Source organism: Montipora foliosa, chromosome 4, assembly GCF_036669935.1.
Source record: "Montipora foliosa isolate CH-2021 chromosome 4, ASM3666993v2, whole genome shotgun sequence".
Lineage (NCBI taxonomy): Eukaryota > Metazoa > Cnidaria > Anthozoa > Scleractinia > Acroporidae > Montipora > Montipora foliosa.
Window position 1 is genome coordinate 16,623,991 of NC_090872.1, and position 18,808 is coordinate 16,642,798.

General features: G+C 38.3%; 2 protein-coding genes across 3 annotated transcripts in view; both read left to right on the plus strand.

Moving 5' to 3' along the window:
* LOC138000051 (uncharacterized) overlaps positions 1-15,498 on the plus strand; it is a 64,947-nt gene extending 49,449 nt beyond the window's left edge. The window contains exons 1-2 of one of the 2 annotated variants that reach the window (XM_068846192.1): positions 8,013-8,152; positions 13,444-15,498. In XM_068846192.1, the coding sequence (XP_068702293.1) occupies positions 13,477-15,483 (2,007 nt within the window). In that variant the 5' untranslated portion in view covers positions 8,013-8,152; positions 13,444-13,476 and the 3' untranslated portion in view covers positions 15,484-15,498. Of the gene's footprint in view, positions 1-8,012; positions 8,153-13,443 lie in introns of those variants that run through there. The other variant, XM_068846193.1, reaches the window with a different exon arrangement.
* LOC138001068 (uncharacterized) overlaps positions 1-18,808 on the plus strand; it is a 424,432-nt gene that overhangs the window by 323,313 nt on the left and 82,311 nt on the right. The window lies entirely within an intron of this gene.

The window sequence follows — 18,808 nt, forward strand, 5'->3', positions numbered from 1 at the left end:
TAAACACAAGTGAACTTTGTGAAACTTGTATATATTCTTAACTGTGTCAGACTGGCAGAGCTGTACAGTTTTTCTCGATTTGTAGTTTATGAGCATGAATTTTCAAACTTGGTTGTCATGACCTTTTTAGCAACTATAGGAGACTTTTAGCAGACGAAAGGTGCAACAGCACACACAACGTTGCTCGCATTGAGTATGTTACAGTGTTTTTTACGATATAGGTTGCTGTCGATTGGCGACGAAAGTCAATATGTTTACGATTAGAACTGTGGATAAATGTTTTTTTATTTATTTATTTATCAGTCAGGGTCTTTTTTTGGTGCCTTGAGTAAATACAGTTGTATTTTAAAATGTACGTTTCATCCTAAAATCTCTTGCTATCTAATTCTTGTAGGTGAAGTTTTGCCGTTGGAAACTTTGCAAGTGTGTTAAATGCGTTTTATTCGAATGTGTAACCGGCCGGGTATGAAGTTACATTTATCTACATGTTTTGAAGATGTTAAGTTGAACACGGTTTTAAAGTGTTTTCTTTTTAACTCATGAATACTGAGTTTTGTCGACTACAAATTTAGCCCAGATCAAACAATGAATTGAAACTACATTTTTCTGTGACTTATTTTCATTATGTTAAGCCCAGGTTAATTAAACATGTCTTGTTGGTGTTAATGGGGTATTAGTTTGAAATTTATGACTTCGTTTTTTTCCTGTTCTTTATTTTTTTTTGTCCCTATTTTTTCCTAAGGTTGGCATGAGAGTTATTAAGCCGTGTCTAACGTCGTTTGGTTGTTTTTCATGTCACGCTTACGCGAAATAGATATAACTGTGAGAGTGGTATAATCTACTATGTTTATTTAAAGGACAGTTATATGTATTTCGCGTAAGCGTATAACATAAAAGAATAACCCGTCGATTCTTCCTGTCGTCACGGACCTGTTTAACACTTTCTTCTCGAGCTCATGTTTTCCAAAGGACAAGAAGAAGTGGTTGCGCATCCAAAGGAGGGAGACCATGAGGTTCTTAGTGATAAACGCCTCATCTCTCTGTCCCCTGTGATGTCTAAGGAACAATTGACGTATGAACAGTTTGTGGAGTTTCTAACAACCAACAACATGCTCTCAAGTCATCAGGGCCTGGTTGTTCCAAAGCCGATTAACTTAATCCAGGATTACTTAAACTTTGGTTTCATTTTTTCAACTTTTTGGTGAAAGTTTCTTTTGCTTATTTTTGTTTTTCAAGATTGACTTCCTCTAATTTGCCGAATATCAGCGTTGAACAGCATTTGGGAGTAGAGAAATAAACTCCTTGGTTAATTTTAAATCTGGGATTAGCATTAATCGGTTTTTGAACAACCGGGCCCAGAGCGGTATTAGCAAAAGCCATTCAACTCAAACGTTAGGGATACTTTTCACCAGTAATCTATATAAGGCAATTGATGAGGGAAATGTGACCGCTGTGCTGATGTTGGACCTTATAGCAAGGGCTTTGACAGTATTGATCATCAGATACTGTTTGCGAAACTACGGAACGTCAATGTATTGGATTCAACTTTGACTTGTTTTCAAAGTTACCTGTCTGGCAAAACTCAACGCGTGCAAATCCATAGCTCCCTCTAGAGTATGGTTAGCCGTGGTGTACCACAGGGGTCAATACTTGGGCCCTTGCTTTCCAACCTGTACATCAATGACTTACGTTCGGTCTGCCACATTTGTAGCGTCGAATTTTATGTAGCCGATTCAAAGCTTTACATCTCACTTTCTAAAGAGGATGTTCATAGACGACTTGAAGACCTTCGACAGGATTTGAATCGAGTTGCTTCCTGGTGCTGCGAAAGTGAACTGACTCCTGCGCTTGCCTCCAAAAAAATGCTGGCGCAAACATCTATCCCGCCTTTAACATTTTAAGGAAATGAACTGCCTTTTGATGACTCAGTGAAAGACCTTGGTGTGATAGTAGATAAGCATCTATCCTTTCATGAGCACACCAGCACTTTGGCAAGTGAACTGATAGGCAAACTAGCAATGATCAGCAGAATTCGTCACTTGTTTGATAAATCTATTACATATTATGACTATTATAAACTGTCTCGTTTTTACTAAGTTATTTTATTGTTCACCCGTATGGTCAGGTACTAGTTAATCTAACATTTTTAAAGTTCAACATGTCCAGAACTTTGCAGCCCGTTTGTTATCTGGGAAGACGAAATATGAACACACAACACCCACTCTCAAAGAGTTGAAGCTGCTTATTAAAAGTTATTGTAGACTAGTACCGATTAGTTTGACATTGTAAATTAGGTCGGAAGATCCCCGTACGGGAGCCCTAATAGAGTTATTTGTATATCCTGTGTGACCTACAATAGGTTGTTTGTTTGAGTCCAAGTTAAAGTGATTTTATCTATTCTATTGACAGCCTCGATTAGCTCTGCTGTTTACGGCAGAGGATGACATCGTAATTGATTGCGTTCTTTATTATAATTGATTGTAATTAAAATTATAGTATTAAAGGAGCTAGGTCACGCTATTTTAGGCATTTTCAGCACTGATCGAATGGTCATAGAATTAACTAAAATATCAAAATAACTGTTCAAAACTATAGAAGAACTCTAACAAAACACAGGGAAGCCAAGAAGGGACATGGATGGACAAAACTGGAGAGGATTGAAATGGATTGAGTTTGGGTAAATTTGAAAAACGTCGGCTCACCTTTTTTCAAATTTATATCAGTCTATATCAAAATGTCATTTACAAAGCTTGAAAATCATTCTCAGTTGTTATGTGGCCGTGATTTTGCAAGTGAAAGACTCTTGCTCTGCCAATATGACGTTTAGAGCTCATAATTAACAAAATTAAACAAAATTACCTAAAATAGCGTGACCTAGCCCCTTTAAGTAATGATTGTAATTGCAACAATAGAGAAAGTCAAGATGCTGATCATCGCAGTTATCAATTAACGTTACTTGAGCAGTAACGAAAGGAAAACCTGAATTTTGCGAGCCTGAAATTTTCAGGCTTTCCGGCTTTTGTTACTGCTCAAGTAACGTTAATTAATAACTGGGATGATCAGCATCTTAACTTGATTCATCTCCCCGAAATTCAAGTATGTATGGCTTTCATATATATTAACTTTCGTCATATTTGTAATACTAAAAAGGTCTCGATAAATGTAATATACGCTACATTGAAGTGATACTCTGATGATAGTTCCCTGTTTGATCCTGCCAGTAATCATATCCTTATCTAAGAGATTAAGCGCTGCACAGTCACGTGTGCAAGTATCAAGAGGACTCGTACCAATGACTCATTAAATCACTTATCCTCTCTGGGGAAGACATCTGTTTACAAACATTGTTTGTGATATTCAAATGTGCCAACCACAGGAACAAAAGACTCTTTGTTTCGACAGCCAATCAGGCTCTTGGTTTGCACATTAATGACAATAGATAACGTCAACAACATCTTCGCTATTTGATTGACAGACGAGCGAAAAGTTGAAATCGTTAATTGCAAGGCCTGGTCTGATACGACAAATATGTGCCCATATCCACATCCTAGTTGTAGGTTGATGGATCAGTTTTTTCTCAATCGACTGAGCCGAGCTAATTTATGCAACAAAGGACTCCAAATAGACTAGCAGTAGCTATCGCTAAGTGCCAACCAGACAGTCAATATATAATACGTAGTTTGCAGATTTGTATCACAGTGCTATTTTTGAAACCCAATAGTAGTTGGAATTTTTATTTCAAAGTACAGCACTCAACTTACCTAAGTTAACAATAGCGATGTTTCTCGTGACTTCACCCATTATTATCGTTGAAACAATTGACTTCTTTTGTTCCGTGGTTGGCAAATTTGAATAACAAAAGAAATAATAATGATAACAATACGCACCTCTCTCTGTGCAGGGCTTGCGACTGCTGATGGTGAGAGCACTCGCCTCCTACCAATACAGGCTTATTCCAAAATGGCCGCTATTTAGATATTCTTTTGTTTTTATTCAAATTAGACCTTGATGCCTCGTTCAAGGCAAAATATTCTTTTGAATTTTCAGCTCAAGAACGAGGCATCAAGGGCTAATTTGAATAAAATAAAAAGAATATTTAAATGACGGCCATTTTAGAATAAGGTCTATATGGCCTGGGGTCGGTTCCCAGAATCGGCGTCATGAATGGGTTGAGTTTGTTGGCTCTCTACTCTGCTCCGAGAAGTTTTCTCTTCTCCTCAAAAACCAACGTTTGATTTTGCAGATTTGCGTTTATTTGTTGATTTCAGTTCAGTTTATTTTTGCCACTTTTGTTATGTTAAATTACAAAATAAATATATATTAAACTACAAGAGGTATTAAATAATCAATAAAAGAAAAGCACAAGGCGAGGATGCCCATATTGAAACCATTAGGGCTTATTCGGGCTACAGACACCTCAAGAAAAATGCAAATATAAAATGATAATTTTAGGCGCGTCTTATTTAATTTGTAAGCACATTTAGGTTAAAAGCAAGAACACAGACAAACAAGCAAAATAAGGTGAAGTCAGTTTAGGAGGAAAGTTTTTAATTTAGAACTTAAATTGAGAAAAACTGTCCGCATTCTGAATTTCTGTATCGAAAGAATTATACAATTTAGGTCCTTGAAGGCGTATTGCGAACTGTCGAATATTTGTTCTACAAGAAAATAAGTAAAAGGCATTGGAGTTTCTAGTCTTATAATGATGAATTTGATTAGTCAGCAAAAACATCTCACTGAATGCATCATGCAGAAAGGAGGCCTTTCTTAAAATAAAACAATCTTGCCAGTTTGAGATAGATAAATATCACTAAGTTTCAGAATTTTCAGCTGCTTGAATATTGGTTTAGTATGAGCATCGAAGGCGCTTTTTGATATGATTCTTAAAACCTTTTTCTGAAGTAAAAATATGGGATTTAGATTAGATGGATAGGTCGATCCCCACACTGATATGCGTTAAACAAGATAAGGATAAACTAAGCAAAAATACAAGGTGCACAAAGAGGAAGTGGGAAGGCAAAAGCTTGCTTTATAAATTATGCCAATAGATTTTGATCTTTTTCTAGCCACATTAGCAATGTGTGGTTTCCTCGTTAAATTTTCATCAAGAATAACACCTAAAAACACGATTTCTTTTACTCGTCCAATGGCACATTGACTGATCTCTAGATTGATGTCAAGTGTTTGCCTTTTTCGCCTGGGTTTAAATACAATAAAGTTGTTTTTTTAAAATTTATTTATAGAAAGCTTATTGGGTTGGCACCAGTCTGTTAAGTTAGGTAAATTCTTCATTGAAAGTTTTTTCAATTACATTTACATTATTGTGTGAAAAGAAGATGTTAGTATCGTCAGCGAATAGAATGACGTCTAAAACGTTTGACACATCAGAGATATCATTAATGTAAATTAAGAAAAGTAGAGTAGAGGAAACAAGAATGGACCCTCGAGGGACGCCACACATGATAAAATGATGTGAAGAATGACAGCCATTAAATTGGACAAATTGTTGTCTGTCTTTTATATAATCAGAAAACCAGTCAAATGCAATGCCACGAATATAGTGTTGCAACTTATCTAAAAGAATTTGATGATTAACAGTGTCGAATTCGAAAGCTCTAGATAGATCAATTAATATTCCTACTGTAACTTCATTACCATCGATAGCAGAAGAAATTTTGTCATATAATAGGCCTAAAGCATATTCACTTGAATGATGTTTACAAAAACCAAATGGATTATCGAAAAGTATCTTATATTTACTTAAGTAATCAATAAGACGATTATAAACAAGTTTTTCCAGTATTTTAGAAAAAGAAGGTAGAACAGAAATAGGTCTGTAATTGGAAAATATAATGATTTATCACCAGTTTTGAACAAAGGCACAACACGAGCGATCTTTAGCTCTACTGGGACAATTCCAGAGGTGCTGGACAGGTTAAAAATATGGGTCAAAGGGCTACTAATTGAAATAATAGTTTCTTTGATCACACTCATGGAAACATTATCAAAACACGTAGCTGTCCCAGAACACAAAGAACTGCATAAATTGATAACTTCTTGTTCAGAAATCTTTTCAAAAAATAAAGAATTCACAAAATTTCTAGAGAGAAAGGAACGATAAGACTTTTGAGATACGGGAAGATTATTGGCTCGACTGGGACCAATATTGGTAAAATATTTACAAAACTGTTCAGCAAATTTGTGCTGGATCAGAAAGTTTCTGGTTACCAGATTTAAATACAGATGGTAAATTCTGTTTCGAAGATTTCTTATTCAAGTTCTCATTGAGCACCCTCCAAGTGCTTTTAATATTAGATTTTGCTTCTTCAATTTTATTCCCGTAATAAAGACGTTTAGCAACTCTTAGTGAATGATGGACCTTATTTTTGTAGCACTTGTAAAGAAACTCAGTTTGAGGGGTAGGGTTGTTAAGAAAACGTTTATATAATACATTCTTTTTAAAAATTGATTTCAAAAGTGCGTTAGTAAGCCAGGGTTTATAAAGTGTTTAACCTTTTGCCTCAATTTTTTTTTCAACGGAAAGCAGCGATTATAAATAGCTGTATACTTCTTGAGAAAATTTCCAAAAGCCTGCTGTGGGAAGGATCATTATAACTGGCAACTCCGCCTAGTTGACATTTTCAATTTCTGACTTAAACTTAGTTTAATTTTGCTGATTTTTGAAGCGAAAAGTAAAATACTTATTTCTAGCGAAAACCTGTCCATACCCTGATATAACAGCGAAAACCGGAAGGTGATCAGAAATGTCATTAAGAAAGGACCGCTAATAGATTGATTAAGCGCTTCATTGGTGAAAATGTTGTCAATAAGCGAGTGTGAAGATATTCTAGTAGGGCGGGTAATCAAAGGAAAAAAACATTCTGGAAAACATTAAGGGTGCGTTCGATTGACCATATTCCGGAATAGGAATACATGGAATAGAAGTTAGAAATCCTTCGTTTTTACGGAAATTCACATGAAAATTGTCAAACACTTGCTAAAATGCTATTTTAAACATATCTTTATCATCCTCGTTGCTTCAAAACGCCAGACCTACCGTTTTAAATCATCACTCACGTATTCTTATTCCGGAATAAGGTCAATCGAACGCGCCCTAAGTCTAAAAATTCACCAGTGGCTTGAATGCAAGAATGGTTCATCAAATTTAGATTCCAGTCGCCCATCAGAAACACGGTTTTATTTTCTTCAGAAATAGCGCTAACTAATTGCTCCTGTTCAAAAATGAAATCTCTCAACTTAACAGTCGGGTGGTCTATAAATAACTCCGATCACTATGTTTTTTCCCTTTTGTTCTATTGATTTCAGCAAACAAAGACTCAGCACAATCTTCGGAAAATGCCAAGTCAGCACGATGTTTAAACTCTAACTATCAGCGAGATAAAGGCCGACACCTCCACCAGTCCTACCAAGCCCATGATTATGAATTAAATTAATGCGAGAAATATCAGACGAATGACTAGAATCATCTAGCCATGTTTTAGTTTAAAGTGTCCCCAATTAGTGCTTTATTTTCAGTGTGTTGTCTTTTAAGACAAGACACTTTACTTAAATAAAGTTCCTTTCCTTTTCCGTTCCCTAAGTAGTATTCTGAATATACTTGAGACTTACTTAAACTAAGACTAACTAAGTGCTAAGGATCGTCTCAAACTTTCTTTCTTCAACGATTTATACGTACTGCTAATAAATAAATGCGTCAGTCCAGGCCAAAGAAAAGTTTAATTACCTATTCTTTGATGTGTTGTCGTCCTCAGGCTTTACGTAGGAGGTGATTTTTTTAAATTTAGTATGAAAGATTCTTAGATCGATATTGTTGGACGACATATAATATTATTGGCATGTGAGTTTTGGAAAACACACCTTGAAGCCGGAAGTGAGCCCAGGATCTCTCGTGCAGGAATGCGGAATATATTCTGAGATATATTGCTGAAGTGTTTGTGACGATAATGTTTGTAGCGAAGTGATTTGTCACATTCTTTCCCTCAAAGTTTACTAAGCTGGTTCTGGAAACTTAAGTACTTATCGTTAATTTTAATACTCTTTCTCTGACAGTTGTAACTCGTGCCGGGATCTCGTGGAACTGTACCATGGTGTGATGTTTCGTATATATTGGAGTTTGGCCTTCATTTAACAGGTAACTTATGTTAAGTCTCTGCGGTGATTTAAATCTGGTTCTCACATCAAAGAAACATGCAAACGCCGTTGTCACCTTGAAGACAATGAAAGTAATGTTTTTCCGTATGTAAATATATATATACAGACGATCTTGCGCCTTGTAACGTATATAATTCTATGGTGAGGTTTTTGCTCAGGAAACCCGTCATGCATATTAATTGCTGCACGCAATGACGATTGTAATAGCCGATTTCCGATAGAAATCGAAAACACGAAAGCGAAAGCGAAAGACACGAAAGACACGATAGACACGAAAGCGAGGCTCGGGGAAACAGCGTCAGTGAAGTTAAACATCGGAGAAAGATAGAGAATAATGATTTCGTTTTGAGCTTTAATCGTACTTAAACGATTGTCAAATACCGCGCAGTTGTTTAAAAATGGGAGGTATAACAAGCCAAATGTCTCGCAATTTCGTTTTCCATCCGATGTTAAACCGCGATGCGCATTTTGGAATTTCGTAGAAATCGAGAAAAATGGAAGAACAATTTCACGGGAAGACCGTTCCTTGGTTAAAAGATTATTTAACAAAGAGAGGAATCCAGGAGAGTGATCAAGGACGCAGTAAACGTAAAACTGAACTGGTGGAGCTCGTGTTTAACCTGAAATTCATTTTACACATTGGACTGACAAGTACATCACATTAATTTCATTCAGTTCCTCAGTTGTCAACGGTTATTATAGTAATATCATGTATGACAAATTACTCCTTAATTTTGGCGCGAAATTTCAGCGTTATTATTACAAAATTGCCATGGTAACATCTCTCGTATCTCGATCAGAGCCAAGATGGCGTCGAGATTTAAGACAGTGACCATCGAAGAAGTTACGAAATTAAAAGTCACGAAGAATTCGAAAGGTATTTTTTGTGAAGAAACTCAGAAAATTACGAACTTTAGCAAAAATGTATGCTTTAAACGAAAACTGTATTCTTCTTAATGTTCTCGGTTTTCGATACAATAAACCAGTAAAAACAATTACGGCTGTGAGCGTAATTTGTCACCCACGACATTAAAAGGTAATCAAATGGTTTTCTCGTGAAATTAGGAAATAATTTCACTTGCGTTTTGTCAAAATTCTGATAATTTCCCTCGCCTAAAGGCTCGGGAAATTATCAGAATTTTGACAAAACGCGCGTGAAATTATTTTCTAATTTCACTCGTCGCCATTTGATTACACATACTAATTTAAAGGCTGAGCACTGAATTCCCAGGAGCCCACCAAAGTGAGTCAAATATTCCTGCTTAAAATTTTCCCGCAGCCACAAATCCACCGTAGAATTCAATGGCAGAGGTTTCTCTTTCATTTCAATCCGCTAGGCACGCGATTGGAGTCCTGCCAGTGACATCAGGCAGCTGTTAATATCCCAAACAAATCGATAAAATGATGAAGAAGATCCTCTTTCACTTTCAACACCACATGGCGACTGTTGAGTTCGGTTTGATAATGAGTCTTTGTTTGTGGTTTGGTTTGCCGTTCCTGATGAGGATACCAAACAAAGACTTTAACGTTAACTTTAACTTAATTGAACTTGTTGCGCGTACAAAATAGCATCAGCAACTGGAGAGGAAAACAGGACGATGTCCCAATTGATATTCAACCCCAATAAATATTAACAAAATAGTAATAATAATTATAATCGTAAAAGTATAGTAATAAAAATAGTAATAATTATCTTATGATATTATTTACAATCAAGTTAATTTAAAAATAGCTTCATTAACTTACACCCTCGCGACTTGGAAGATTATAAGAAAGGGTTTTAGCAGCATAAAAATCTAAAAGCCTCCTTTTAAAAGTATGAAATGAGTCCACGCTTTTAACATCCCTTGGTTATAAGTTTGTTCCAAAAATTGATAGACCTGTAATAAAACGAACGTTTTAAGTAATTTTGTTTTGCGTGTGGTATTTGGTAATTTAATCCACTCGAATTACGCGTTTTCTGCCGAACTACAGTTTGACAGAAAAAGTCTTGGTGACCCAGATCAATATAGCCTGCTCTAGCGTTATAGATAAGTACCAAGTCTTTCATTTCCCTTCTATATTCTAGTGGTAATAAAGAAAGTTTTAACAGCCGATCCCTGTAGGAAATATCCCTTGCATAATTCAAGATAAACTTTGTGGCCCTGCGCTGAACATTTTCTAGTAATAGTTTGTCCTTTGACGTGTAGGGTGACCATAGTTCACAAGCGTACTGTAGTTGTGGTCGAACAATTGAGCAGTAATTGATGTCAGGATCATTGATATCTCTACAGACCCTACGAATAAGGCCAAGCGTTCTATTTGCTTTAGTGGAGATCAGTTTTATATGTTGAGACCATTGGAGAGTATTAGTGACAGTAATTATATAATGCCCAAGTCTTTAATTTCGTAACTTTTGCCAGTGGGGACCCGTTAAGGTGGTATTCTCGTTTTGTGGGAATTTTCTTCCTAGAGATATTCAAGGCCTTTCATTTGGGTATACTGAGACACATTTTCCAGGTATCACTCCAGATTGAGAGCTGCGTTAGGTCTTGTTGAGGTGAAACTTTGTCCGATGGTTTTTCAATTATCTTAAACAGCTTAGAATCATCTGCAAATATAGCAACTTTAGAGTCATGTTTAATACATTGAGGAATGTCGTCTATATAGACAAGGAAGAGCAGAGGGCCCAATATAGAGCCTTGCGGAACACCGGACAAGACTTGTAACCAGTCGGAATAGGTACATTGTAGCTACTCATTGATATCTATCAGAAAGATAGCTCTGAAACCAGTTTATTAGCTGCCCAGATATTCCGAATCGAGATAGCTTATTCAGCAAGGCACAGTGAGGGACTTGGTCGAATGCTTTAGCGAAGTCCAAGTAAGCTATGTCAATCTCCTTGCCTTTGGCTAGGGCTTCGATTGCTTCGTGGTAGACCTGGAGAAACTGAGTAACAGTAGACCTTCCTCTAAGAAAACCATGCTGCAGATGGTTAGCCACGTAACTCCCGTTTTATTCTCTCTACATTGGTTACCAGTTCAATTCAGAATCGATTTTAAGATTTTAATAATAACTTTCAAGGCCATACATGGTCATGCACCTGAGTATATAAGTAATCTTATTCATATTAAGAATCCTTCCACGTATGGTCTCCGGTCTAATTCTGAACTTTTGTTAGCACCTCCGTCCACGAAAACTAAGAAAACACTCGGTGACAGGGCTTTCACTGCTGCTGCACCATCACTTTGGAACAAACTGCCGAGTGAAATACGGGAGGAGGAAAATTTTGAACGGTTTAAGTCTAAATTAAAGACATTTTTATTTAGAGCAGCTTACCCTATGAAAAGCTAGTTATATATATATATATATACATTTTTTTTTAGTCTTTTTATTATATCCAGAATTGTAAATAACTATTTTGTAACTTTTTAAACTTGTTTTTTAATCTTTTACCTTTTTTTTTTCTTTGTAAGGCGCATGTGGTCATATGCACATGTTAATTTGCGCCTAAGAAATATTTATTATTATTATTATTATTATTATTATTATTATTAGAGTTGTGGTGAGATGAGGGTATAGCAATGGTTAAAGACACATCTTTCTAGGCATTTAGATACAACACACAGTAATGAAATTGGTCGGCTGTAGTTCTTGGATAATGTGGAATCATCAGATTTGTAGACAGGACATACATTAGCCAATTTCCACTGGTCGGGAAACTTGCCGAGAGAACGATAGGTTAAACAAACGGCCGACGGGAGAGGCAATTTCAGGTACATTTTCCTTCAGCAATCTACCAGGAATGTTATCAGAGCCATGCGCTTTGTTTACATCAGTGACTTCCAGTACTTTAATTACCTCTGGTATCGTAAGGCGGATTTCGCTTAAATGATGAGCAGGTATAACAGATGGTCCTTGGTAAGATTCAGAAGTACCATCATTACGACTGAATACTAATTAAAAAAACATGTTAAGTAAGTCTGCTTTCTCTTTGTTATTCGTCACAAAGCGTTGACCATCCCTCAAGAAGCCAGATGACCGATTTTGCTTGGTGGTAGATTTAACTAAAGACCAGAAACGTCTGGTATTGATGAGAAGCGAATCCTTCAGTTTAGCTACATATTGCTTTTTCTTCATCTCAGTCATTGCTTTAACCTCCCGTCTTGCTTGTCTAAACCGATCGTGGTCTAGAGTACTTCCACGTTTGATAAACACATTTCTCAAACGACTTATTACGACTTGTTACCAAACCGAACTCAACGGTCACCGTGTCATCTTCAAAGTTCGTGAGGATGTTTTTCATCGTTTTATCGTTTCGTTTGGGACATTAATAGCCTCTTGGCGTCGCTGGCAGGGCTTTGATTGCATGGCTAGCGGATTGAAATGAAAGAAAAGCCTATGCCCTTGAATTCTACAGTGGATTTGTGGGAACATTTTAACCAGGAATATTTGATTCTATTTAATGGTCTCGTGAGAATTCAGCGTTAGCTTGCTATCTTATCAAGACCGTTGACAACCGATGATCTCATAAATGCTCAATTCATGTCGAATCTGGAAAAAAAAACGTCACAGGAAGGAAGCGACTCACGATGGCAATAAGGTTAGGCTTTTTAATTGAAATTTTTTTCTTAAAATTATCTTCTCAGGTCATGTCTTCCCATACAAATCTTATGTGCCCTCACACTGAGGTTGGGGTTCCTATGATATGAGGAAGCCTAAAGTGACAGGGTGATAACCTCAAGCACACAATTTTTTGAACCCATGCAGTCAGTAAGCTTGCAAAACTTGAAAAATGTAACAAAGGAGCTTGTTTAAAAGGTAGTGGTGATGTAGCAAAAAAGCAAGCTTCCTCTTAGCAGTCTTAATTTGTTTTTCCCGCTGGCTTGCAACATCTTTCATTCTTGTGACAAGATACAATTTATGAATGTCTGGATAAGATTCCAGTGGGTTAGAAATTCTGCATGGGACGATGGTGTGCCTTGTCACTCGGTACTGCTTTTCTGCAATGGCATACGTCTTCGAAGTTTTGTAGTCACTTGTAAATCAAGGCTGTTCATTTTATAAGTATAAGTCAAAGGTAATCGTTGAACTGCCAAATACAGCCACTCATTTGATCTTTGAGCTTACCGGTATTTGTAGCGGTGAATCATAGGCACTGTAGTTACATTCCTTAGTTAAAGATAATGGTTGGTTGATAATTTTTTATCAGTCATTAATCAGAACTGATGAACACTCAATGGAAACCAATTAGGCAATCGATTAATTATTATATTTTTCTTTTCCATGCAGATACAATGTGAAAAATCAGTGGTTTGGTTAACTATGGCCACATCTGGTCCTCTTGCCAGCTCTCAGGACAAGACAAATGGAGCTAAGCTCAGTCGACTTATTATTGATGGTGGAACAACTGTACTCAGAAATGTTTTTGACACTCATCACCCTCCTGCAAAGTTAGCAGCTGATCTTAATTCCTGTTATTCCATCCTTAACAACCTTTTACGAAGAAGAATTCTCGATGGTCACCAGTGGGACAAGCTGTTCCCTGGTGGCGGAGTTGCTCCGGACTCCAACACCTTTGATATAACTCTGCTTTTCCTCCTTTTGACCAACATTTGTGGACTTACCCCTCCCCACTCAGGATGGCATCGCAAACCAGCCGCAAGTGACACCACTCCAGAGGCAAACCTTGCCCGCATCAAGTTTTTCCGTAATCAAGTGTATGGGCATGTTACAACCACTGGTGTCGATGCGCCAACTTTCAATGCTCTGTGGAAGGAAATTAGTGCCGTTTTAGTGTCTCTTGGGTTTAGTCAGGCAGAGATTGATCGATTAAAGGCAGAGCAATGTGGAGAGGAGGATTATCTTGACGTTTTACGGGACTGGGCAGAAAGGGAAGCGGATCTCAAGACTCAACTTCATGATATGCGTCAGCTTCAGACCACAGTCAAACAGAATGTCGAGGAAAACAAATCTATCCTTAAAGACTTGCGAATCCAGCAGTCAACAACCCAAGGGATTGTTGAGGAAGGCAATTTCATGATTGAAGACATACATCAAATTGTTACTGAAATCCATGAGACACATCACAACACCGATCAGGAGGATAAAATCCGAAAGAAACTTGCAAGGGTTGACACCCAACGTGATGTCAGAGATTATACAAAGAGATACTTAGAAGGAACCCGTGAGTCTTTCTTTGCTGAAATCAACAGGTGGTTGGATGATGGAAGCTCTCCAAATCGTGTCTTGGTGCTCAGTGGAAATGCAGGGATGGGGAAATCTGTCATCGCTGCTGAGATGTGCAGAAGAATGCAAGAAGCTGGCAGATTGGCAGGAAGCCATTTTTGTCACCACGACAGAGCACGCCACAGGAATCCCAAGGTGATGATGCAGTCTTTAGCTTGTCACCTCTCATGCTGTGTTCCAGAGTACAAGAAAGCTCTTGTGGAACAGTTCTCTGGAAATCTAGGTGTAGAGATCAACGACATGGAAGTGGTAGATCTCTTTTATTTGCTTTTTTTAGAACCTCTGAACAGGGTAGCAGATCCAGGTTTTACATCTCTTGTGGTAATAGATGCATTAGATGAAAGTCAATACCAAGGGCGAAATGAGCTTCTTGAAGTGATATCCAGTTTGTTTAAGGATCTGCCGCTTTGGCTTCGATTTTTTGTGACGACGCGACCTGAAGTTAACATTTGGGACAGCCTGAAAGATTTGCGTCCACTGCGACTGGAGCCAAAAGATGAAGACAACTTGAAGGACATTCGGTTTTACTTTGAACAGAGTCTAAGCGTTTTATTACAAGTTGAAAGGCCCGAGCTTGTCTTAGATGATCTCGTGCAAAAGTCAGAAGGAGTTTTTCTGTGTGCCCAGTTTTTGGTAGATTTTATAAGGGCTAAGTGTCCAATCGTTCTTACCTTGGAACAACTGGAGAAGACCCTTCCGTCGGGCATCTCGTCTGTTTACCAGTCGTATTTCCAACGGTTGGAACAAGACTTGTGTAAGGAACTGAACATAACAGAAGAGCAATTTCTTTGTTTTCTGAGTGCAATTGCAGCTGCGAGGGAACCACTGCCGTTGGGTTTTCTTCCTAAATTGTTGTGCACGAAGTCGTCGTCCTTGAGTGTTATGCGAAAGGTGAGCAAAGCCATTGCCATTGTGTCATCACTCCTTCCTGTTCACGATAACCGTATTCATTTCTTTCATAAATCAGTCAAGGACTGGTTGACAGACATTAGTCACGCTACGAGCAGCACATTTTCAGCGTGGAGGAAATGGAAGGCCATAAGATCCTTTCTACTCTTTGCTCTAAGGAATTTGACGAGTTAAAGAGTAAAGGTGTTAGCAACTCGCAGTCCTTCACTGATGCTTCAAGGTATGCCTTGGAACATGGTGTTCAGCACATGCTAGAGTTAGACCAGGACATGAGATCCTGGAGCATGGAACAAGTGATTGGAAACTATGTGTTATGTCCTGAGCTTTTGTATGCAAAGATTTGTGTGAACATATCAGCAGCCACAGAAGATATCGTTTGTGCAATGAACGGTGGTTTGAAAACGATATCTACCGAGTGTCAAGAGACACTTTCGTCATTATTGATTGTTTTAAAGAAGCACCGCCAAACCTTAGAGCGATATCCGTTTACCATCTTTCAAAGTCTGTTGAACGAAGGAAGTAGCAAACTATCCTCTGACTCCCGCCAGCTTCTGGAGACCAAGTATACCGATAGGCCTTACATGGAGTTCTTAAGAAAAAATGACTCCCCAGGAGACGTTCAAGCTGTGTTTTATTGTTTTTCATGGGTGGTTTGTTTCGATGTGTCTCCCAGCTTAGAATTCATGGTGTGTGAATGCTGGGATGGATCCATTCAGTTGTGGTCACTTGCTTCTGGTAACCTCGAATGGAAACGTTACGTCAAACCAAAACACCATGATCCTTCATTTGGCGTATTAAGAATCATCAATACTGATGATGCATGCCAACCAGCAGATTTTGAAAGGTCATCCGTGTTTGGTTTATACCGTTCAGTGGTGTTTCATCCCAGCAAGGATGTCATCTTGCCGGGGGAGCTAAGGCATTCGTTTTCCTTTAATGGCGACTTGAAGCCGCTTTTTCCTACCAGTAAGTGCAGCTTTTCTGTCTGTTCAATATGCGGCGACGAGATGTTAAGTGATTATCCAGACGATGCAAAATGTCTTGTGGTATGGAATCTAAACGATGGCAAGGAGATTAATCGTTTCAAAAGAGATAAAGATATTTTATCTTTTGCGATGTCCCGAGATGGAAAGCTTGTGGCTGTTTCCCATTCAACGGGCACAGTTTGTTTAGTTGACAGGGAAAGTGGTTTTTCAACTCTGGCAGAGGCATCTTTGGACTCTGTGTGTGGAATGATCAGATTCTCACCGGACAGTCGATTTCTTTTTTGTTTACATTTAAAACAACGTAACGTCAAAAAGTTTTGTTTAGGAGTCACTGAGGGGCCTGAGCATCACTATTCAATGGACGTTGTTGATGTTCCTAGTTGTAATTCCGTTGAGTTAGAATCCCATGGATTCGGTGACTTTCTGCTAGGAGATCGGTTCATGTATTTGGTCGTAGTGCTTAATAGCCATTCTCTTTTAAGGAACCGCGTGGGGGACCGTTACATTGAAATGGTTTATCGGAATCCACCAACGAAGAACCCTGAATCCTTACATTTCGATTCTCTTCTATTTTCGTTAACGGGCGAGAGTGTTTATGCGCAAGTAATGGTTTTTAACGGATCGGAGCGCGTAAAGCAACGAATTATGGCTTGGGACGTTTTAAACGGGGAAGTCAAGGGACAGAAAGAGTTTGAGAGACCTAATATGTATGATTTTGTAGCTGTAAAACAAGGCGTCTTATTTGCAACGGAGAGCACTCTTGAACTGTGGAACTTTGATTTGTCAGTCTGCATGCGACGATGGATGTTTGGCGCGTATTCTCTCTTTTCTATTTCAAATGATCAGGTGGCATGCAAAGCATTTGGAAAGCGAGGTGGGATCATTTTGGATGTTGTTGGTGGAGAGATTGTGGAATCATTTATACTACCTCCCGGGAATTTGCTTGCTTGGCACAAGGACCTCCAGCTGTTTGCCTCCACTGATGGTAGGAAAATTGAACTGAAGCAACTTGGTAAAACCGAACCGCTCTGGCAGTTCTTCGTGGGTCAGAGATTTATTTCTAAGGAGATGGCATCATTTTCACCCGAGGGTCAATTTATTTTGATAGACACGCATAAGTACGGCCTTTCCCGCTATTGTAAATTCATCAGTGACGAGAAGTGTGTTTCTCTGGAGACCGCCCGTTACCCATCTTGCTCTCTCCTTCAGCTGTTCAACGTAAGGTCTGGAAATCTTCTTGTTGTAATGGATGTTTTGGGCAATACGCCCTCCTGTTTGGCAACATTTCCTGGATCGAGCCTCATTGCCATTGGTTCAGATCAAGGGTTAGAAATTATCAAAGTAAAATACCCGGGAGAAGAGACCCTCAGCAGTGAGGCAAAAAAGTAAGTTTTTCTTTTTTAATACACATAATCTTTTTTTATCTCCTACGGGGCAAAATTACTCAATGCTGATTGGCTGAGACGCAGGTCATTTTTTCTTAATCACGAGGACAATTTTGGTAATCAAGAAGGGGGCATGATTACTTGATCCTGATTGGTTAACAGTTGCTTATCCAGAGCAATCGAAGTTACAAGAGAATCCTCTTCCAGAATTAACTACTTTTTTGTGCACACATCAAATACATTTTAATTAATAAGCGCTATTTTTATTGACAGCAACGACTTATTGAATTGAACTTTAACCGAATGGGAGCGTGTTGATTCTCGTTTGTCGCGGCACGGACGGGCTTTCCCCAATAACTTTGCCCTTTATGTGATAAACATGTAATCGCTATGTTCCCTCGTGCAATTAAGGATTAATTTCACTTGTATTTTCAAAGTTTTTCAAATCGCCCTCGTCATTTTGCGACTCGGGCAATTTTGTGAAAACTTTGAAACTGCGCGTGAAGTTAATCTTTAATTGCTATCGGACCCATGCGATTACATGTTTATCACATAAAGGACTAAGTTATTGAGGGAAGCCCGTTCCGTGCCGCGACAACTACTGAAATGATCAAGGTAAAATACCCGGGAGAGGAGACACTATGCAGTTAGGGTAAAAAGTAAGGTAGCAATTTATTGTATAAAAGACAACCTTTTTTTAAATGCATGTTATCTTTCAAATACTGTATCCACTATCGTGGCCAGCAGTACCATGAGCGAATACTGCTCGGCAAATGACCACACGACCCGCCGATATCACAAGATATTCTGTGTGTACTTCGAGCTAGCCCACATAGAGAGTATAAACCATTATCGGTCTATTGTGATTGCTTGGAAGTGTTTGTTATTCCCATATATGGTGATATGGATGTGCATGACGGGGTTGAGTAGTTTACCGGTGGGCTTATTCTCGCACCCCTTAATTAGGGCGCGGGGTTCTGTATCCAATTCCCGCTCTTAATACTACTTAACATTCTGTGGACAAGAGCCGCTAAAATGGTTTTTAAATATTGCTCACCCTGTTGATGGGTGAAACTTTTTTAGTAAATCCGGTTAATGACAGATTTTAAGCGAGGTGGACACGAAGTA